We start from the raw sequence: 21,319 nt of genomic DNA, 5'->3' as shown, positions 1-21,319 counted from the left end.
AGATAGAGAGAGAGATACTTTATTAATCCCCAAGGGGAAATTCACAATTTCATGCTGGTAAAGCAAGTTTAAAAAATAGTGTACTGACTGGTCTCCATGCAAGGCTGTGTGAAGCGCTTGTATACAAGTATGTTAAAAGCCCCGTATAGCTCTGCCGCAACGTCCCTGTCCTGTAATCGAAGAGACCTGTTTGACTCCAGCTGAGAGATGAATGTGAAGGGCTGAAAAACTTTTAGTGTGGCAGCATAAAGGCAGAGACCATATAAAAAGGATGGATGGGGCTTGTGATGTGCAGAGATCTCACTTTTGGTGTGAATTTGTGTAGTTATTTGACCCCTGAAAAAAGTATGAACATTTTTACGGTGCAAGTTAATTAGGTAAAAGTGTGTTTTGCAATACAGTTAAGTCACTGCTTCTGTTATCTTGGCCCTCATACAGGTTTTCTGCTCATATAGTATGCAACAGAACAAAAAATTTTTTATGGAACTTTGCTTAGCAGGGACTCATTTTACTGGGGAGGTGGTAGCAGATTTGTGGAGTCCGAAGTAATTATTCAGTTGCTGGAGTTGGAGTAAGTCTATATAAATGTTCTGAATCCAATTAAATGTAAATTGCAATGTGTTAAAATTTTCAGTTTCAGAAAGTGTACTAATTCAAATGAACACATTTCTCTATCTATAATAAATAATATTATTGTGATATATGGCCAGCAGTTTATCCCGGCCAATACCCCCACATCGCTAGATGGAGCTCTCCCTGCAACATGATGGGCCCCAAATTCCAACAGGGCGTCATGGACATTGGAGTTTTTCTTCAGCGCCGCCAGGGGACGCTGCAGGGAGGAACAAGGATTTATATTTTTCATATAGCCCGGAAGTACTCCCTAGTCACGGGGACAGAAGAAACAAAGTTGTTCCAGGCTGAAGAAAAGGAGTTTTTCATCTGACAGAAGCACTTCCGGGTCAGGGACTATAAAAGGACTATGGGGAACCCCAGCAGACTGAGTCGAGTTGGGAGGGAGTGGAACGGAGCTGTTGGGAGTGGAGGAATTGTTATTGATTAGTGTGGTTGTTATCATTGATTATAATTGAGAGTATAGTGGAGGTTGAGGTGCTTTGTGCCCATTGTCATAAGAATACATTCATCTTTGGACTTTTACCTGGTGTCTCAACATGTCTGAGGGTTCAGGGGTCAACAGCGCCCCCTATCTGTCACAATATAGATAGATAGAGAAATAAGCTGTGTAAGCCCATACTGTAAAAAGCCTGGGCTCCTAAAAACTATTGAAATCGTCAGAAGAATCGGCAGTTTCGTTTTGGCGATGTGCTCCCCTCGCTTGTGTATTAGCGTCTAAGTGAGTTTCTGTCTTTTGGCGACAGTTCCTTTCTTTCAGCTTCATGCTGTAGCCTCACACTTCTTTCTTGTTCCGACTCATTAACTCGGGACCGTCTTGCCGGCTCTTTGAGCTTCATGCTATAGCCTCGCACTTCCGGGTAGGACGGAACAGACGCACATACATACATGCATAGATGTTTATATGTAAGATATACAGGGTGTCCCAAAAGTTACTATACGCTTTTAATAAATTCCTAAAAATTACACAAGAAACTGAGTTTGTTAATATTTCTAGCATCAACAAAGGAGTCGTTGCAGTTTTACTTGCTAGGCTTGCCATCACGTTTCACCACCATGAAGACTGGTTGTTTACATCCTCATGAACACCTCCATTTTCGACAACTTTCAGCCACCTTCGGACGCAAGCCTCTCCGACGTTTTGCAGCATCTCTTCCCCGACCTCGCTGCAGGCTGTGCAGATTCTTTCCTCAAGCTGTGACAGCTTACAGGGTTTAGTGGCATACACCTTGCTTTTGATATAACCCCACAAAAAAAAAGTCGCAAGGTGTAAGGTCAGGGGAGCATGGAGCCCATTTGAGGGGACCCCTTCGACTGATCCATCGGTCAGGAAACTTGATGTTCAGGAAATCTCTGACTAACCTGGCAAAGTGGGGAGGGGTTCAGTCTTGTTGAATGGTTAAGGGAATGATACGCTTACAAAAACTGCAAAGCCAAAGTTATCATATGCTGATGGCTTAAGTCTTTCCGAATGATACCTGGAACGAAATGGAGAAAAGGAAGTGCATGGTGACTTTTGGGAAACCCTGTATATAAAATCCAACGTCTGTATGTTTGTCCACTTTTCACAAGAGAACTACTTAATGGATTTGGATTGGGTTTTTTTTCTATAATTTGCTTGAACATTCCTGTTGATTTTGCGACTTCTCTCATCACACTAAGAATCGGAGCTCGCTTGCAGGAGTGATATATTCATGCTAATCCGAGACCGCGGCTGCAGGCCGAGGGGAGGAGCAAGTGTGATGTCAGAAGAAGGGAGCTGGGCGGGGCCCTCCTCGCTGTCCTGTTTCATTAATACGTGGGTGGAGCCACAGGGGACAGCTAGTAAATAATATGAAAAAGCCACAACTGCATTGCTACAGCCTTTAAACCCAAACTTTAACGGTGCTTAAAAATTAGTTTGATGATTCACATACAGTAAGGAGTGATAAAATGCCTTGTATGTTGTGTGCTTTGAGTCAAAATAATAAATACACTACTGTTCAAAAGGTAGGACTCGTCATTCATTTCAAGCAGTTGTAGCCATTATACACACTAATAATGCCTTGGCTAATTTCTTAAATCAATGTAGTGATACCTTGGTATTTTCTATCAAAAACCAGAAACATTTCTGAGTGACCTAAAATGTTTGACCGTTACCGTATTTTGGCTTAAATTACAAGTAAAAGAGTCAGTGGTACCATAAATTGTGCAGTTTAATTGCTGTACTGCTTGAACTGTTATCCCTGGTAAAACTAAGCAGTTTGCATACAACGTGGGAAGAATCAGCAGAGTCCTACTTACAAAAGAGTGATGAAGATTTTGAGGATTTGATTTAAATGTTCAGCAGTTCTATTTGCTTTTCCACTACTACTTCTGAATATCACCATATTGGCTTTTGCATATTGATATTTCTTAAATATTGAACAAAATACAAAAATAAGATATTGCTCAGCCCTCCTACAGTAGTCACATTAACCACGTTTTATCTTGCAGATATGAATATGTAAAGATAGATTTAGAAGTTATATACAGATAATCCTGATGCAAAATAAAGAGACTTTTGCCTTTTCTGAATATAATTAGCTCTTCCTTTTAAAAATATTCAAAAACTTTTCAAAGATTATGAATACTGTACTCTATATTAACTGTGTAGCTTTTTGATAAACGCAAAGGTTGAATTATAGTGTTTTGAGTAAGATTTTCATTAATCTTCTTACATTTTTAATCCTTTTTATATAAGTTTTTGATTTTCTTTTTTTCTTCTTTTCCCTTTTGACGCCTCAAATTGGTGCGGTAATGCAGTAAACCATTTGGTACAAGCTATTATGGATTGCATCAAACCGTTTTTCTTATGATTTACTCCACATGAAATAGGATGCAAAAAGAGGTCCAATGCTTTCAGAGGCAGAAACTCTGAATACATTCTCTTTGAAATTAGCCATTACTTTCTTTTTAGTTATAATTATGAACCCTACAATTACTAGATTTTTCTAATTTCTGTAAGGACTGTTAAATCTGTGATAATTGGGAGTTGCTATAAGGTTAATCGAAGCATGAGACTTTGCAATACAGTTACCAAAGCCTAATTATCGGTATGAAAAATTGACTGCTGATTGCTATAATGCTTAAGAATGAGCTGCTAATGTGTGATGGAGTAGCTGGTAACACAAAAAAAAAAATTACTGCATTTGTGTCAATCCATCCATCGTCTAACCTGCTAATCGGGTTCAGGGTGATGATGAACCTTAGAACTCAATTAAGAATCATTTATTAGCATTGAATACTCATTCATTTTAGCTTTATGTTCTTTTATTTTTTTGGTTGATTTGTGTTTTTCAAATGATTGTTTAGCTTTGGCATCTATTATTAAAATGAATTTCATTTCCTATTTAGAAACCTTTGCAATTCCTATTCCATTTAATTCTTTTGTTTCCTTTGATCAGGACCCAGTTACAGTTGCAAGAAAATGTGCATAAACCCTTTGGAATTTCTTGGATTTGTGCATTGATTCCCCTAACAATAAGGTCTGGCCTTTAACTAATGGCCATGTCATATTACACAATTTTACCAGCAATTTTTTCTTTATTAACCCTAGTTGTAGACTTCATTTACCTAATCTCACAGTCATGTATTGTTTTTTACCCTTTGCTTATTTTGCATTCAGAAAATTGTTAAATTCCCATTTAAAATTTAAGAGTATTTGTTAAGCTGTTTCTTTTAGATGCTTGGCTCATTTTCTTTGCATTCACTTTTTCTGTGGATGTTGCTGTCTTAATTGTATCCAAATGCTGACAACTTAAGGGAAGATCTACAGGACGGTAATGAAACCAGCTATGTCATATGGGCTGGAGACGGTGGCACTGACCAGAAAATAGGAGAAAGAGATGGAAGTGGCAGAGTTAAAGATGTTAAGATGTGCATTGGGTGTGGCGAGGATGGATAGGATTAGAAATTAGTACATTAAGAGGGTCAGCTCAAGTTGGACGGTTGGGAGACTAAGTCAGAGAGGAGAGATTGCATTGGTTTGGACAGGTGCAGAGGAGAGATGCTGGGTATATCCGGGAAAGGATGTTAATGATAGAGCTGCAAGGTAAGAGGAGAAGAGGAAGGCCTAAGAGAAGGCTTATGGATGTGCTGAGAGAGGACATGTAGTGTGGTGGGTGTAACAGAGCAAGATGACGAGGACAGGTCGATATGGAAGAAGATGATCCTCTGTGGCAACCCCTAACGGGAGCAGCTGAAAGAAGTTGGATAATTCTGCCTTTTGGAAAGTCTTGTCAGAATTGCGCCACTCTCCACCCTTCTTCAGGTACAGCGGCTTCGCTTAGGCCGTAAAGTCACTGAACTCTCAGTACCCTGACCCTACCTGCCCTGCACTGTGTACTATACCCACCTGCTGGTTTGTTTAATTACACTGCACATTATGTACTCTATTTTATGTATTTATTTATTTAGTGATTACTTTTACTATATTAATACAGTACATCACCACAACTGTGGCACTATGCTCTCACAGTATATATGACAATAAAGATCAGTAATATAATTAGTAAATAATGATATAAATAACGAGAATTGTTTTATGGCCTCCCGACTAAATATATCAATAGATTACAGTATGTTCAGAGTTCTGCTGCTCATTTACTTACACACACTAAAAAATCTGCTCACATAACTCCTTGTCCTCTATGATTTGCATTGGTTACCAGTTTCTTCAAGAATCAAATATAAAATTATTCTTCTCACCTTTAAAGCCCTTCATGGTTTAGCCCCTCATTATCTGTCTGAGCTGCTGCTTCCTTACACTCCTGGCTGTGCATTAAGATCATCGGACGTTCACTTACTCACTGAACCTAAATACAGGTTAGTAACTATGGGTGGCACAGCTTTCAGTGTGATAGCCCCTGAAATTTGGAATGCTCTTCCTCTCAACTTTCACGAGGAAATAAATCTATTATTAATTTCAAACTCCTGTTAAAAACGCATCTTTTCAATGAGTATTATTCATTTTCTTGTATGTAATTTCTACTGTCTTGTTAGTGTTTATTGAATTGTAACATGTTCTTCAGAATATGAAAGGCGCTACATAAAGCATTATTAATAATAATAATGCGGGTTCTGCATCGGCCTGAGCCGAAAGGCAAAGCTCTTAATGCATCGGTCGATCTACATTCCAACCCTCACACGCTGTGGGTATTGACCGAAAGAACGAGATTGCGAATACAAGCAGTTTAAATGAGTTTCCTCCGCAGGGTGTCTGGGCTTTCCCTTCAAGATAGGGTGAGAAACTCGGTCATCCGAGAGGAGCTCGGAGTAGAGCCACTGCTCCTCCACATCAAGCGGAGTCAGATGAGGTGGCTCGGGCATCTGATCTGGATGCCTCCCTGGTAAGGTGTTCTGGGCATGTCTAACCGGGAGGAGTCCCGGGGAAGACCCAGGACACGCTGGAGGGACTATGTCTCTCGGCTGGCCTGGGAAAGCCCCCGGATTCTCTCGGAAGAGCTAGTAGAAGTGGCCAGGGAGAGGGAAGTCTGGGCATCTCTGCTCAAACTGCTGTCCCCACGACCAGATCCCGGATAAGTGGAAGAGGATGGATGAATTATTAGAAAATTCTAAAAAAAGAACAATGTTATGTAACTAAATATCTGTGTTCAGTAGAGAAAAGCCAAGCAAAATGACACCTTTTATTGGCTAACTAAAAAGATTACATTATGCAAGCTTTCAAGGCAACTCGGGCCGCTTCTTCAGGCAAGATGTAATACAGAAACTGGAGTTCTGTGTGTGTATGTTTGTGTGTGTGTGTGTATGTATATGTGTATATATATATATATATATATATATATATATATATATATATATATATATATATATATATATAAATATAAAATATGATTCCCGAGAGGGAGTGGAGTGTGTACACCTGATGAGCCCAGAATGAGGGCGAAACACGTGTCGTGTACTCTTTGCATTTATTTGACAGTAAACTATTTCAACCATTCTATGATCTGCTCCTCACAAACTGAGGGCACCGTGGCGGATGTTAGAAGATTGCTGGCCAACCACAAGCGTTACCTGGTAGGTAACCACCCATACAATCAGATTGTGACACAGACTTCGAATGCCGTGAATGAATATATATATATATATATATATATATATATATATATATATATATACACACACACTAGGACAAGAAACAACATTGGTAAATCTTTAAATGAGAAATCTTAAATGTAAAAAATTAATAGAATCATTCAGGCTAGGGTTAATTTAACAAGAGAAAGAACAACAATGTATGGTCAATGTATGTGTTCAGTAAAAATATAGCATCACCAGTTTCTCATTACTAGATTGATACTGAGTAGAAACCACTTAATTAAGTAACATAGTAGTCCTATTAAAAGGAAAAATTGATTAAATAGTGGCGGCACGGTGGCGCAGTGGGTAGCGCTGCTGCCTCGCAGTTGGGAGATCTGGGGACCTGGGTTCGATTCCCGGGTCCTCCCTGCGTGGAGTTTGCATGTTCTCCCCGTGTCTGCGTGGGTTCCTCCGGGCGCTCCGGTTTCCTCCCACATTCCAAAGACATGCAGGTTAGGTGGATTGGCGATTCTAAATTGGCCCTAGTGTGTGCTTGGTGTGTGTGTGTGTGTGTTTGTGTGTGTCCTGTGGTGGGTTGGCACCCTGCCCAGGATTGTTTCCTGCCTTGTGCCCTGTGTTGGCTGGGATTGGCTCCAGCAGACCCCCGTGACCCTGTGTTTGGATTCAGCGGGTTGGAAGATGGATGGATGGATTAAATAGTTGTGTTAATGTGATGCATCAATTTTTATTTTTAATACATTTGTGAAAATTACTTTAAATAATAAATTGACTACAACATAGTGTGTAAAAAGTGAAAGGGTCTGAAGACCTTCTGAATTCACAGTGAATCTAATTTTGTTTGACAATGCAACAGTGAATTGAGTTATGCTGCCCTCAGAAGTTAATTTTAAAGGGAAGCCTTGAGCAAACATGTATGAGTGGGTAAACTGAAAAGATCAGGACTATCAAGCTTAGTGACAGAAATCTGCACATTTTTTTTTTTTTTGTGAGATCAAATTTTATATTCAACTAAAAGTACAATTAACCAAGTGAAACACGTCTGGAAAGATAATAAAGAATGTAAATAGTATAGTTATTAAATTCAACTCGGTGAAGTTTTAATTTAGAAATGTATATGGGGAAATTCAAGAAATCTTCTTAATGCAGACTTTCACTTTCTTATCTTTATGGCTACTGTCACAATTTAACAGTGTAAACAGTGGAGTCATTTAAGCCGAAGACATTCCTGTAAAGCTGGTGGAGAGAAGCGGAGTTTACTTACATGGTTTTAGACAAGAGGCACAGGCCAAAAAGTTACATTTGGGGCTGGTAGATAAGGTGAAGACATCTTATTATTCTTATCACACAATATGATACTGAAGGATTTTGGAGTTATCAAGATGGAACACATGGCCACTTTGTCATTTGAGGCATATCATGCAGTAAGACATGTTGGTATTTTGACTGGCCATGTCCATATCACAGCTGATATGTTGCAAATGTCTTCATTGTATGGAAGAGAGATTCCTTTTTTAAATTAAGGATTGAGAGATGAAACGAGAGTCAGAACCCAAGCAAAGTTCATAGCCAAAAAGTCAGTCCTATCTTTTATCAAAGCCTAATACAGAAACCAAATAAGCTTTGACCCCTAGTGACACACGCAATGCGACCCCCAGATGCCACTCCTAGCAAAGACACAACAGAGGGGGGGCCGCATCCCTACTCAAACAAAATGCTGTTGTCGAAAAAATAACACAAAAAAAATTTAAAAAGTCTGAAGGAAGTTTTCTAATAAAAATGAAACCTCCCATCAGTGTTCTGCTTTGCTTTTGATCTTCTGGCCCGGCTTCCAAACTTCTTGCTTTTCCTTATTAGTCTTGGATTAAAGATATGACTGACTTTTTGGTTGCAAACTTTGCCTCGGAGTGTAACACACATCTCATTTCCCTGTCCTTAAATAAAAGCCAAAGTTGAGTTCTTTGGGCTAAACAACCCCAGGAAAGATTTTATAATTTTAAATTGCCATTTCTTAAATTTTATTTTATTTTTTTCGTGACCCAATCTTGCCCTTCTTGGTGTCTTTGAGACTCAGTACATCAGATCAGTAAGATAGGGTAGGGGTTATGGGTCCCTCTTGAATCATTGGCGACTGTCCTAACAGGTTGCCATATGGGGTGTTTTTTCCACTTGAAGAATTTCCAACAGTCATAATGTAGCAATGTCTAATGCTTAAACTGCCAATGGTGACCCATCGCGAGTCACTTCAAAAACCTTACGTGACCATTTCCGATTAAGAACAGCAGTTGGGTCACATCCCCCCGTGACCCAAAAGGTGGCAACCTGTGCCTCCTTGTGTGTCCCAACCCGTAGTTAAAGAAACTGTGCTTTAAATTAAACACTTACCGAAAGCCTACGGAAAAATTGAACAGGTATAGCAATTACAACAATCTTTGTGCGTTCCTGTGCTTCTCCCATGTTGTTAACAATTCTGTTATTTTGCCATATTGAATTACATAGCATTACATGAAGCAAAATTGCTTAATACTACTGGATTGGTACTGGAATTTTTACTTTTTAATACCAGATTTCGGATGTCTGTACCCATGCCAAAATGGTATTGAAGCAAGTAACAGATAACTCCAAACCCAACCACCGGTCTTACTCCAGCCTCTTTGGTTCCAACAGAGTCCAGCTGCAGTCAGGACAGTTTTAAGCCTTGGACAGATTCTGCCACCTGAGACATTCTGAGGCCTGTAAATGTACTGTTATAGTAATGGTGGTAAACTAAACATGTGCAAAAAAATATTTATTATAAATAAAAAAAAAAAAAAAAGCTTCGCCAGGATACATGGTCGTGCTAATGTAAGAAACGTCTCTTCTTACTTGCTGCAAGGTCGCAAGCCATCCTCCCCAATGGGTACAGAAAGCCGCTCAGCTAACTGAGAAGGTCCTAGCTGGGTGACTCAATCAACTATTTTATACCGCCTTGTGCTTCTGAGGGCGAGTGCTCATTCCACTGGAGCATAAACTCCTCCACAATGCATCGTTAATATAAATATTAAAATTCTGTACACCAGTAATAATACAGTACTAATGATATAACACAGAGAGGACTACAAAGACAGCACTCTAAGAGCTCCTAAACATCCGGCGTGTAGTATTGCATATTTTGACTGTTTGCACAAATTATTTGATTTATTCGATTCAAAGTCTATAAGAATATGTAGTAGTGTTCGTAGCGGAGTGCCGCATATAATCTTATTCTTATTCGTTGTCGTCTTCTTTTTTCTTAGCATCTCCCATTTTCATACAGGGTCAGTCTTCTGATTACCAGTGTAGGTCCTCCGCCACAGAGCCACTACTCCGTTGAGTGCAGCATATGACTAACGTATTAAAAAGTGCACGGTCCTGAATGAGACGTGGAAAACGCAGATATAAAACGTGTACTGTAAAATACAAAATGTTAAGATTTATTGTTCAATTTGTTTCTAACATATGACACCAAAACAACTGCTTTGGATGCAGAACTCCGAAACCTCAATAGTTTAGAAGTTTAATAAACGCTGAATACACATTTGAGTGCAGGAACTAAAGGGGATTAAAATCATCATGAGGGGCGTGTTATATAGGCGTCCGTTCATCTGCGAAACAGGGGAGGGGGGTGTCAATTTCTGGACCTCATAGTGTCTGAAGTGCTCGTATCTGTGTCCGAGGCCTAAAACTGTCCTGACTGAAGCTGGACATTTCTCTTTGGTTCACTGCACAATTGCTCAGCACCTTAGTACCACACTATACATCTCTTCCCTTTTAAAAGCCTTGAATTCTCAATCATGTCAAAGCAATAAATGGTTTCCCGTGAAGTTCTGTTTGCATCGAAGCATGTTGGTTTCATTTACTAAAGACTATGAAACAGATGTTTCTCCATAACTGCAAAAGTGAGTGTCAAGTGTGGGAGATTGAGAGGAAAGCTGGCGTTCACTTCTGGTACTGAAAATCCGAAATTTTGGCACCATACCATTTTAAACATTATGGTTTTTCTATAGTTTTTCTAGTTCTGGTATATCGTGCAACCCTATGGCTTATAATTATTCATCCGTTCCACAACCTAATCTCACTTGAAGAAAGACCAACTGTTGTGTGACTGCCGTATTTCTACACGTGTTCCTTTAAGTTTTATATACTCATAATTTAACAATTTTGCTGTTGGTTTTGAAAACGACTTTCACTTCATATTTACTATTACTATTTACTACTAAATCTGCCTTTTTGATTTTTAAAGCCCAAGATTAAATGAAAAAAGTGTAAAGTAGACAAACTGGTAAATTCATGAGACACAGGTTTTCCTACTGTTGAAAGTTTTATTAATACTGTAAGTTATCAAATTAAAAATGAAAAGGATGGCTATTCATGGTGTGTTATTTAAATAAATATGTGCACTTGCATAACGCACTGTAAGAAACTGCTTTTATGCTAGTGTAGCCCTGAAAATCTGTGCCTTTTTCTCATAAGTGTTACTTCAAGGTTAGCCAACATGAAAATAGAGTGCTTTGTCTTCTGAATGTTCATATCTGAATAGCAAAGAATGGTACAGAAGGTGTCCAAAATTAATGAAGGAAAAAAAAAAATCAGTATGTGACAAGAAAACCATTTTAATCCAAAAATATCTTTTTAGTTGTCCCTTGTTATATGCTGCATCACAGACAAAAATCTGCCTTATAGTAATTTTGAGTTTGGGTATAGTGATGTAAAAAATCAAATCATAACGGTACAAAGCTTGAAATAAAATGTGAGCCTTAGGGTCACTTGTGATCTTCAAGACCAAAGGAATAACAAAAAAGAGATTTTATTAAAGAGGTGAAGAAATGATTACAATCCAGGAGAAATAATAAAGACCTAAGGTTCAGCCCCTGTCCGCCATGTGAGGCAGCTTATTCACAGTATGTTCTTACTCTCTACGTTGTCCTTCCAAGAAAATCATTTTCCTTTGCCACATCCTGGCCTTTACTTCCACCCGCCAGTTGAGCCCGTGTCAAACTCTGCTTCCCATCACCTATTTTACTGGCCTGTTGTCTGAAAATGGCCTTCAATTCACTGTTCAGAATACATTTTCGTGTCTTAGATGACATGCGAGGACCCTGACATCTTTGATAAAGAATTCTCACTAATGACCCCGGGTATTCCTGCTGTTCTGGATTAACCTGTTGTTTTGTCTTGGTAGAGTATTATTGCTCTACTTTCCCCTATTGTATTATTAATAAGTAGCCTTTGTCGGAATGCCTCTAATCCCACAGACATAACCACTGTGTATAAGGTATTATAGTATATAACTTATCCCCACCTTCCCTTCTATATCTATAACCTCAGGCAATTAGGTGTAGTAAAAAGACAAGTAGGAATTAAGTTACACATAAAACAATGTATTGGTAATATCATAAATAATAATATGCAAAGTACATTTGAATATTGGCAACCATACAACCTGATTAAATGGTGTTGTGTAGTTTCAGGCGGCACATAAACTTGTAGTTATTTAAAATGTCTCTAGTCAAAGCATCATTCAGCTTTCTTCAGAACAGGCCGTATGCCTGTTCCAATTTGGCTGCTAAACTGTGGTCTCCATTGTGTTGTCCTTTCAGTTCATGGTGTGATGGTCTTCATCAGTTGTTGGTTAGTAAGAGAGAGAGAATGTGGTTGAGCAAGCAGATTTATAGATTCTCTGTCCAACCCCTAGAGCCAATAGGACATCATGGTACTTAAAAGCTTCTGATCCAAGCCAATTCGAAACAGCCATACTTCAGACCAATGGGGGAATACAACCTCTTAAAACCTGCCACCCCCCAAGACCATATGTTAAAGTAACCTGGCTTCCTTACGGGGGTTGAAAGACTTCAGTAGAGAAACACTCACCAAACTGGTTTAAAGCACACAGCTCTGTTGTAAAATTCAAAGAAACTCGGTTATGAATGGGGGGGGGGGGGGGTGCAACCACGAATGCCTCTCAGCAAAGTAACACTAAATTACATTGCTTTGCCTAAATTCCAAATAAAGACATACAAAATATTTATCAAGTTATATGCAAAATCTCACATCACAACACCTATGAACTACAGTGACTGGCTGGCCTGGTGGAGTCTTTAATGCAACTAGTGCTCTAAATACATATAGTCCGCAAATCTCTTGAGCATGGTTGTGTTTTACTTCTGCAGAGTTATTCCATTCATTTATTATATCTTGTGTGAAATATTTGATTAATTTGCTACGTCCTATTTGTTTTCATTGATTTGTACTTTGTTGCAGGAGCATTTTTAAATGGTCTGTTATGGAATTAGTGTTAGCATGTGTCTTTTCCATTTCTCTTTGGTTGCATTTTAATTTTATTCTTTTTTACTTTACCTTTTGAATTTTATTTTTTTCATATATAAAGTTGTAGTTTTCCATTTTCCTCTTGATTTGTCCTTTCTGCCATTTTTTAGTTCTCACCTGTTTTCTGTTAGTCTTCTTAATGATATCATATTCACCCATTTACATTGTTGTTTTCTCTGGGAAAACGTATCTCTTGCACAATAATTATGTTTCTGAAATGGACTGTGCATATTTTTAGCACAAATATTTTTGTACAAAAAAAAAAAAAAAAGCATTGTGTGTTCTGCAAAATGTTCTTTTGTTTTTCAAATTTTTCTACTTAGGATGATATTGAAGTCTATTGTAAATATAAACGGTGTGTTTATGAATATGTATTTTTTTAATACAGGGAGATGCTCTGTCAGCAGAGCAATTACTAAATAATGGTGCTGACCCAAACCTCAAAGATCATGCAGGATGGACACCACTGGTAAGCTCTTTGTTTTTAAGAATTTTTCTTCCACCCTCGTAGCGAATTCCTCCTTCTAGGCTCAATTAAGTACTCTCACGGTCTCTCTCAATAGATCTGTCTATGGATAGGTAGATGTGAAAGTCAAAAATACAGTATACGAAGTGTCTTTAAAATCTGCCCATCTCTTGTTACATTTATTATACACGGTCTTTCATGTCTATCTATTCTAGTGCATTTCACACACACGCGCACACACACTCTCTCTCTCTCTCTCTCTCTCTCTCTCTCTCTCTCTCTCTCTCTCTCTCTCTCTCTCTCTCTCTCTCTCTCTCTCTCTCTCTCTATATATATATATATATATATATATATATATATATATATATATATATATATATATATATATATATATATATATATATATAATATAATTTTTTTTTCCCTTTTTTTTTTTCTTTCTGTTATTTAGTGTATATGTCTACCCATTGTGTGGTATTCATTTCTTGCAGTGCCTTTCCTGTCTGTCTAATTATATAGTGTCATTTTCCTTTGTTTCACAGCATGAAGCTTGTCATCATGGTCACTTCAAGATTGTCGAGCTGTTACTTCAGAAAGGGGCACTTCTAAACACTCCTGGTTATCACAACGATTCTCCTTTGCATGATGCAGTGAAAAATGGACACACGGCAATTGTAGAGCTCCTTCTACAGCATGGTGCCTCTCAGGATGTAGTGTAAGGCAATTTAAATACTTCTTCCTTTTGTAATTGCTTTTTTTTTTGGTTAGTTTTAAGCAATATTAGTTAATAGATAACTTTAAATCCAAAAACAAAATGGGAGAGAGAAAATGTAAGTATCAATACTTGACACCTTAGTAGGATATTATGTTTAATTAACAGCATCCTTTTCCAAAGTTACTACTGAAAAAGGAAAATCAGTATATTTGCAGTGTGTTATGAATTAGAGCAGTGATTCTTAACCTTTTTTGATTCACGGACCCCTTTAACTCCTTGAGGGCTGAATTTTTTTTTTTTCTTTTACTACCATTTAATTTTCTACTACCATTATTGCTGCTGCTGCTACTACTACTACTACATCTACTTTAATCGACAGTACCGGGCTGTATAGTGAATATAAATGTTCATTTTTATCTGCCCCGGTCCACAGACCTCAGGTTAAAAACCCCTGAATTAATGGAATGATTAGTAAGCCTGTACAAAGTTAACAAGCAGTAGAAAATGTATGGTAAAGTAAACCACGTAAAATTCCATGTGTGTCCAGCCTAGAAGACCACACAGTTTAAAGGTGGGAAAACCCCATTAGCTGAGGGGTTAATTGTGGTTGGTCGAGTTGTAAAGGTCAGGGAGAAGTTGCTGGAAGCCCTTCCTCTAGATAGATGCAGTAGTCCAGCCTACAGAGAATAAGACCCCTAACAAGAAGCTGAGTATCATAGTTAATGAGGAAGTGTCACATTTAGGGACATTTTTAAATAAGGAAAGAATAGGATTGGGTCAAAGAAAGCAGTCTTGATTTAAGGATAAAGAATCATTCAAGGTCAGCGTAGGCAAAGGTAGGATGGTTATGTTTGTCAAGGACAATTTGAAGAATTCAGAAGCAAAAAGAGCATAAGCCAAAAAGTTTCGCTCCTAGAGGTTAGTCTTGAGGGAATGTTTATTCACATACAAAGAGATGCTAGAAAGGGAGTTTGAGGTTTGGCTAGTGACCCATTGGGTTGAAAGAATGAAATTTAAGAAACATCTTGGCATCGTTGGTACTGAGGTGGCAGAAGAAACCATGCATAAATGTGAATGCTTAAAGAATAAAAATAGATACTGTAAAGCAAAGGGCTTTGCACCAGTCCGAGACACTCCTGTAGATATTTTTGATAAGGAATGGCAGGTTTGTTACAACAGAAAAATGTTTGTGTCATTAAACTCTGGTTATGTAATGTTTAAATATTTATACTGTCATCATTGCTGGTAAAAGTTGCAAAAGAAGAATTGGGGCTCATCCGTCTCTGTAGTATTTCATATTGTTGAATAATTAATGCAGTTCATTTCTTGTCCTTCAGTCTTCTATTTAAATTTTGTATTTCTTTGATTTTCCTATTGCTGGAATCAGTAATTTGTTTCTTTCTAATATAAATTCTTCAGGCATTTTATGTATGACCACAGGGCTTAAAGTGTTTGGCAACACGCTGGGCCTCTCTCTTATATGGCCATTTTAGATTCATAGGCATTTTCAAAACATGTTATTTATTGAAGCAGAAAGTACGCTATTAAAAAGCAACATTGCAGTTTTTTGTTTTGGATACTGTAGTGGATGGGCTGGTGTCCTAACAAGGATGCGCCCCATTCCCCTGCCAGGCTGGGAGTCCAAGACAAGGGATGTCCAGGAAGGAGTGGGTAACATTCCCATTCCTGGCCAGGAGGCAGGGCATGGAGTAGCCCAGCAACAGCTGTGATGCCAGAACTGACAGCCCAGCAACTATGAACGGGACTTTTGTCTGGCTGGCAGGCCAACGCCATGGTTGGGTAGCCTCGAGGGAGAGGCATCCCAGTTAGTGTGGTTTTTGGTCCCCTTCTCAGTCTGGAGGACAGGAAAAAAGTAGCTTTGTGGGAAGACTCCTTATCCTGAACAGATTGCTCCCCCATACACAAAGGAACAATACCCCTGTTGGGTTCATTAGAGGCTGTCGGGGGAGCTAGTGGAAGATAACTACCCTGTTTCAAGATTGTTCTGCCTAACCTGGAAGTGTGTCCTAGAGACAAAGGAGCACACCTTAAAAGAGGGCCTTTCACTTGACCACAGTTCGGCGTCTGATTGGAGAAGGCGACACTCATCTGGGAGAAGTGGAGGAGGAAAAGGATGAGAAAAAGACTTGAAAGGGATGGGAAGGTGCACTGCAGTGGTGGAAAATCTGCTTAAGGTACATTGTGACAAAGAAAATATGTATATTTGCACTTGGGAAATTTGTCTGCGTTAAGTGTGTCTGAGGGTTTGGCGACAGGTGTGCACGCCTGCAGGCCACAGAATGTTTTAAACAATCATTGGTATTTTCATAGCTATTGATTGTATTTGAGAAAGGTATAATTTATCATTCAGGGAAACTATCTGCCCGTTGCCATAAGCATCCTTTGAGCAAGCAAGACTCCTCTAGAGATGGAATCAGAGTTTAAAGCTGGTAAAGGCACATGTAAAATAGAAGATAGTAATAAAAGTGCTGGTTTGCTTGGTTGGGGGAAAATACCTTGTTAGAAACCAAAAATGCAGATCATCACATTTTGGAGCCCGACATGCCATTCATAATATTTCACCCACTCACTGACAAGTATGAAAGAGGACCGAAATGTGCTTTTTCCTGAGGAAATAGCGGTATTGTCATCTTCATCTACTCTGTGCCTAGAAAAGGAATGATCAACTGCAGGATTTTATTTATAATTCAAAAGCAAAGAAGGCATATACTGTATACTTTCAGGGCTAGAATAGAGTGGAATTGTGGGCATCAAGCTCCTTAGGTGAAAATCCTTCATGGTTACTGTGATGGACGGCCGGTGTTTCAGTCTCGCCGGGACATCCCTAAACAGAAAGGAGGAAGAGCAGGCTTTTCAGGGCACTGCATCCTCCGGGACACTAGGTGGCAGCTCCCCTGGATGGCAACGGTTCCCCAGATTCCCTCAAAGCATCCTGGGACGTGGAGTCCGTTTCCTCAGCCCTGTTGGGTGCCGTGGGTGCCGCCAGGGGGAGCTCACAAAGAACCTGGGAACTGCTATTACAACAACTTGGAAGTACTTTGGAGTCACGAGGACGGAAGCCCGCAGTACTTCCGGGCTACTTAAAGGATGATGTGGCGTTTAACCCGGAGAAGGAATACTTCCAGGTCATAGACTATTTAAAGGACTGGTCAAAACCCAGCAAGGAGAGCCAGAGTTGGGAGGTTGGGTGATTAAGCTGCTGGGAGTGGAGGATTGTTTATTGTGATTATTGATTGGTGCTTTGTGCACTTTATTTGAAGAAAAATATTAAAAGTCTTCTTGGTGCTTTTTACAAGTGTGTCTTGGATGTCTGGTGGGTTTAGCGGGGCAGCAGCGCCTCTAGCGTCCACATTACGTTTAACATTTGGACATTTATATGTGTTTAGCAAAGAAAAATGTTCATTGTTTACATTATTTATATATTTTCCACAAAATGTATTTTTCATATTGTTGCAGGTTTTATTATAACCCTTGCTTCCAAGTTGCATGCTCAGGAATTTTTCTTGCTTGAATTCCTGTAACCAGTAGAGGGCAGGTGTCTTAGCATTCTTCACAACAGATCTGTTACTTGAATAAATTGCTTTTTAAACTTGACAGCCACAGCATGGCTTTAATCAGAGTAACTGGTCCATGTCAAAGGATTTAAAATTATAGGGTTTTCCCCAAGCATAAACTTTACAGACTATCATTATAACTTTAATTCTGTCCCATGTGCAATAATATGTTTTCATAGCTGCAGGTTTGTTTTACTTTAATAAGAGTCATGTGATTTTTTTTTTTTTTAATTTTTTTCTCTAGCCTGTGAACCTCTGAAAACATGTGCATAGTAAAGAAAGGTGAGGTATGAAACAAGCAAAGAATACACACATTTATTGTTTTGCAAAGTCATTGTCATAAGACAAACTGCATTTTCCTCTACTGAGCATGGCTTAAAATTTCAGCTATTATAAAATAGAAGTATTAAATATGTGACTAGTAAACGTTTCCAAGATGTCCTAACACACACATATAATCCTTACTAAATTTCAATTAAGTAATGAGCCATATTTTTTTATTTTGCTTCTGTTTTGAAAACCCTCCAATGTACCCATTCCTAATCCTATCCATCCTCATCACACCCAGTGCAAATCTTAGCATCTTTAACTCTGCCACCTCCAGCTCTGTGTCCTGTTTTCTGGTCAGTACCACCGTCTCCAACCCTTATAACATAGCTGGTCTCACTACCTTCCTGTAGACCTGATACCCGTCTGTCACAAATTACTCCTGACACTCTTCTCCATCCATTCCACCCTGCCTGCACTCTTTCACCCCTTTTCCACAATCCCCATTAATCTTTATTGTTCCCAAGTATTTAAACTCCTTTGCCAAGTCTGCTTCCTGCATCCTCACCATTCCACTGACCTTCCTCTCATTCACACACACATTTTGTCTTGGTGGTCATACTGTCCTTCATTCCTCTCCTCTCTAGAGCATATCTCCATCTCTTCAGGGTCTCCTCAACCTGCTTCATACTATCACTACAGATGACAATGTCATTGGCAAACATCACAGTCCATGGGGTCTCCTGTCTAATCTCGTCTGTCAACCTGTCTATCACCATTGCAAATAAGAAAGGGCTCCGAGCCGATCCTTGATGTAATCTGCCCTCCGTCACTCCTACCACAGACCTCATCACAGTCACACTTCCATCATACGTATCCTGTACCACTCTTGCATACTTCATTGCCACTCCAGACTTACTTAAGAGTTTGATTAAGGGTCAAATATCCTAATAGTGTTTCATCAGTTTATTAATTGACGTGGAGGGATTCAGAATAAAATGAAATTTTGAGAAAGTACAGAAAATAAGAGCTGTACAAATGTATGAGGCATAGGTGGCCAAGATCATTAAAACAAGACTTTGTTAAATTAGATTTTTCTTACGATGGGTATTATGCACTTTCATTGTTTGTGTCTCAATATGTGCTGATTTAAACTTGTTTATGTGCCAACACTCAAAGCGCTGTGTATATTCTTCTGATTTTTTTAAAAAACTAAAACTCTGACCTTCTTCTGAAACAATTTGATCCCTCCCATATCCATCAGATTCAATGATGAAAGATTCCACAATTGCTAATTTCTTTGAAGGAAATGGCAAACAGCACCTGACATTTTATAGAACTGGGAACAAGAGCTTAATCAACTTTCTTGTATTTCATGTGCTTTGCAGAACTATTATAATAAAAAAACATGTGCAAGAGCAAGCCAAATTCTAATGACCTCTTTTGGCAAGTGAGCTGATGTGAAAAACAGTAATCGGCCACATTCCCAGTTTAGACATGAAACCAGTGCTTCATTTAGCAATGCAGAGCTCTGTTTGAGTCCCAGCCAAGCTTATACAGTTAGTTAACAAGTTTAATTCACATAAGGAACAGGCACCAATGCCTAGATACAATTTAATGTATCATTAACATAATTATAATTAAAATGAATGCTAAAACAATGTCTCTCTTGTATTTTGTATTCATTCGACACCTGTTTTGTAATGTATGTATAACAACACAGAATAGTGCAATAGATTTTAGAAGACACTTAATTTTTGCATTCCGTTTACTATCGGTTCCAAAGATTTTAGAGATGTTTTCAGTTTAATTAGTTTTAATGTTTGTGTTTTTTATTTAATTATTATAAATGAAGGGCATGCAAAATGTCCATATGACTAATTAACATAGAACTTTTTGAAAGTATTGGAGAACTGAATAGTGTTGAGCACATTTTGTTTATAGATAGTACTTTTTTGCCCTAAGTGAAAAATTCAGATTTTTACAGAAGTTTAATAATAAAAAAAATGCTGTAACAAACAGCAACAGTACCCCTTAAATACACCTTAGAATTACTAAAAAGAAACAAATTTTGACTTGGCTAAATGTTAAAAGAGCAATCCAAGCGAGGCACTTCAAAGATGTATTGCCATAGGTATGATTGAGCGCCAGTAACTTTTCTTGACACGTCTGTTGGCTGAAAGTCCTCAAGCTAGTACAGTAGGTCAGAGAGAGGACTTGCAGCATTTGTTCATATTGGCTGTCATTTTTTTTTTCTTCATTCTTTACTTCTACCTTCAGGGTGTCCAGAGGATGTCCCATAACTGAATCAGCCTTCTTGTGTGCTAAGGTTTAATAACTTTCTGTGAAAATACTATGCTAATGGTCTACATGTAATATGTTGCATTGTAGGTTTATGCTTCACCAAGAAATTTTAAATGCACATTTGTACAATGGATACCAAAAGTATTTAGACCTCTTTTTTCACATTTTATTGTATTGTAGATTTAATTTTAAGAGGACTTATTTTTTAATTTTATTCCATCTACAACCATAGCACTGTCAATCACTTTGGTGGACAGGAGCTGGGTTGCATGTTAACAATAAATTAGAGAATAAATGATTACAGTAGTGGGATGCATGGTGGCACAGTGGTAGCGCTGCTGCCTCACAGTAAGGAGACCTGGGTTCGCTTCCCGGGTCCTCCCTGCGTGGAGTTTGCATGTTCTCCCTGTGTCTGCGTAGGTTTCCTCCCACAGTCCAAAGACATGCAGGTTAGGTGCATTGACAATCCTAAATTGTCCCTAGTGTGTGCATGGTATGTGTGTCCTGTGGTGGGCTGGCGTCCTGACCGGGGTTTGTTCCTGCCTTGTGCCCTGTGCTAGCTCGGATTGGTTCCAGCAGACCCCCTTGACCCTGTGTTAGCATATAGTGGGTTGGAGAATGACTGATTGCAGTAGTTTTAATCATTCATGCATAGCTTGGCATTTTGCAAAAAAACAACTCTGTTGTCCACCTGTATATCGTTTTTTGCAAAACCAGTCAGTATAAAATATATAAATAATAAATCGGAGCTTACACAGAAGACGCCAAAAAATTCAGCAAACAATCAACTTGAATCAGAACCCCCACACCCCACCTGGCACTCACTCCCTTATCACCACAAGGTGTCTGAAGGTACAGCGCGCATCCCGGCCAAGTCAGGCGTCCGAATAGCACACAAACCCACAAACAATTTGCGCACAGTCCTCTTTAATGCTA

At 38.8% G+C, this 21,319-nt stretch overlaps 1 protein-coding gene across 2 annotated transcripts in view; it reads left to right on the top strand.

Moving 5' to 3' along the window:
- bard1 (BRCA1 associated RING domain 1) overlaps nt 1-21,319 on the top strand; it is a 107,787-nt gene that overhangs the window by 35,955 nt on the left and 50,513 nt on the right. For both annotated transcript variants that reach the window (XM_028808014.2, XM_051930311.1), the window contains exons 5-6: nt 13,445-13,525; nt 14,065-14,237. In XM_028808014.2, coding sequence (XP_028663847.2) covers nt 13,445-13,525; nt 14,065-14,237 — 254 coding nt within the window. The remainder of the gene's footprint in view (nt 1-13,444; nt 13,526-14,064; nt 14,238-21,319) is intronic.

The sequence above is a fragment of the Erpetoichthys calabaricus genome, chromosome 8 (assembly GCF_900747795.2).
Source record: "Erpetoichthys calabaricus chromosome 8, fErpCal1.3, whole genome shotgun sequence".
NCBI lineage: Eukaryota > Metazoa > Chordata > Cladistia > Polypteriformes > Polypteridae > Erpetoichthys > Erpetoichthys calabaricus.
Note: the sequence above shows the minus strand (reverse complement) of the source record. Positions and strands in the feature narration are given on the sequence as shown.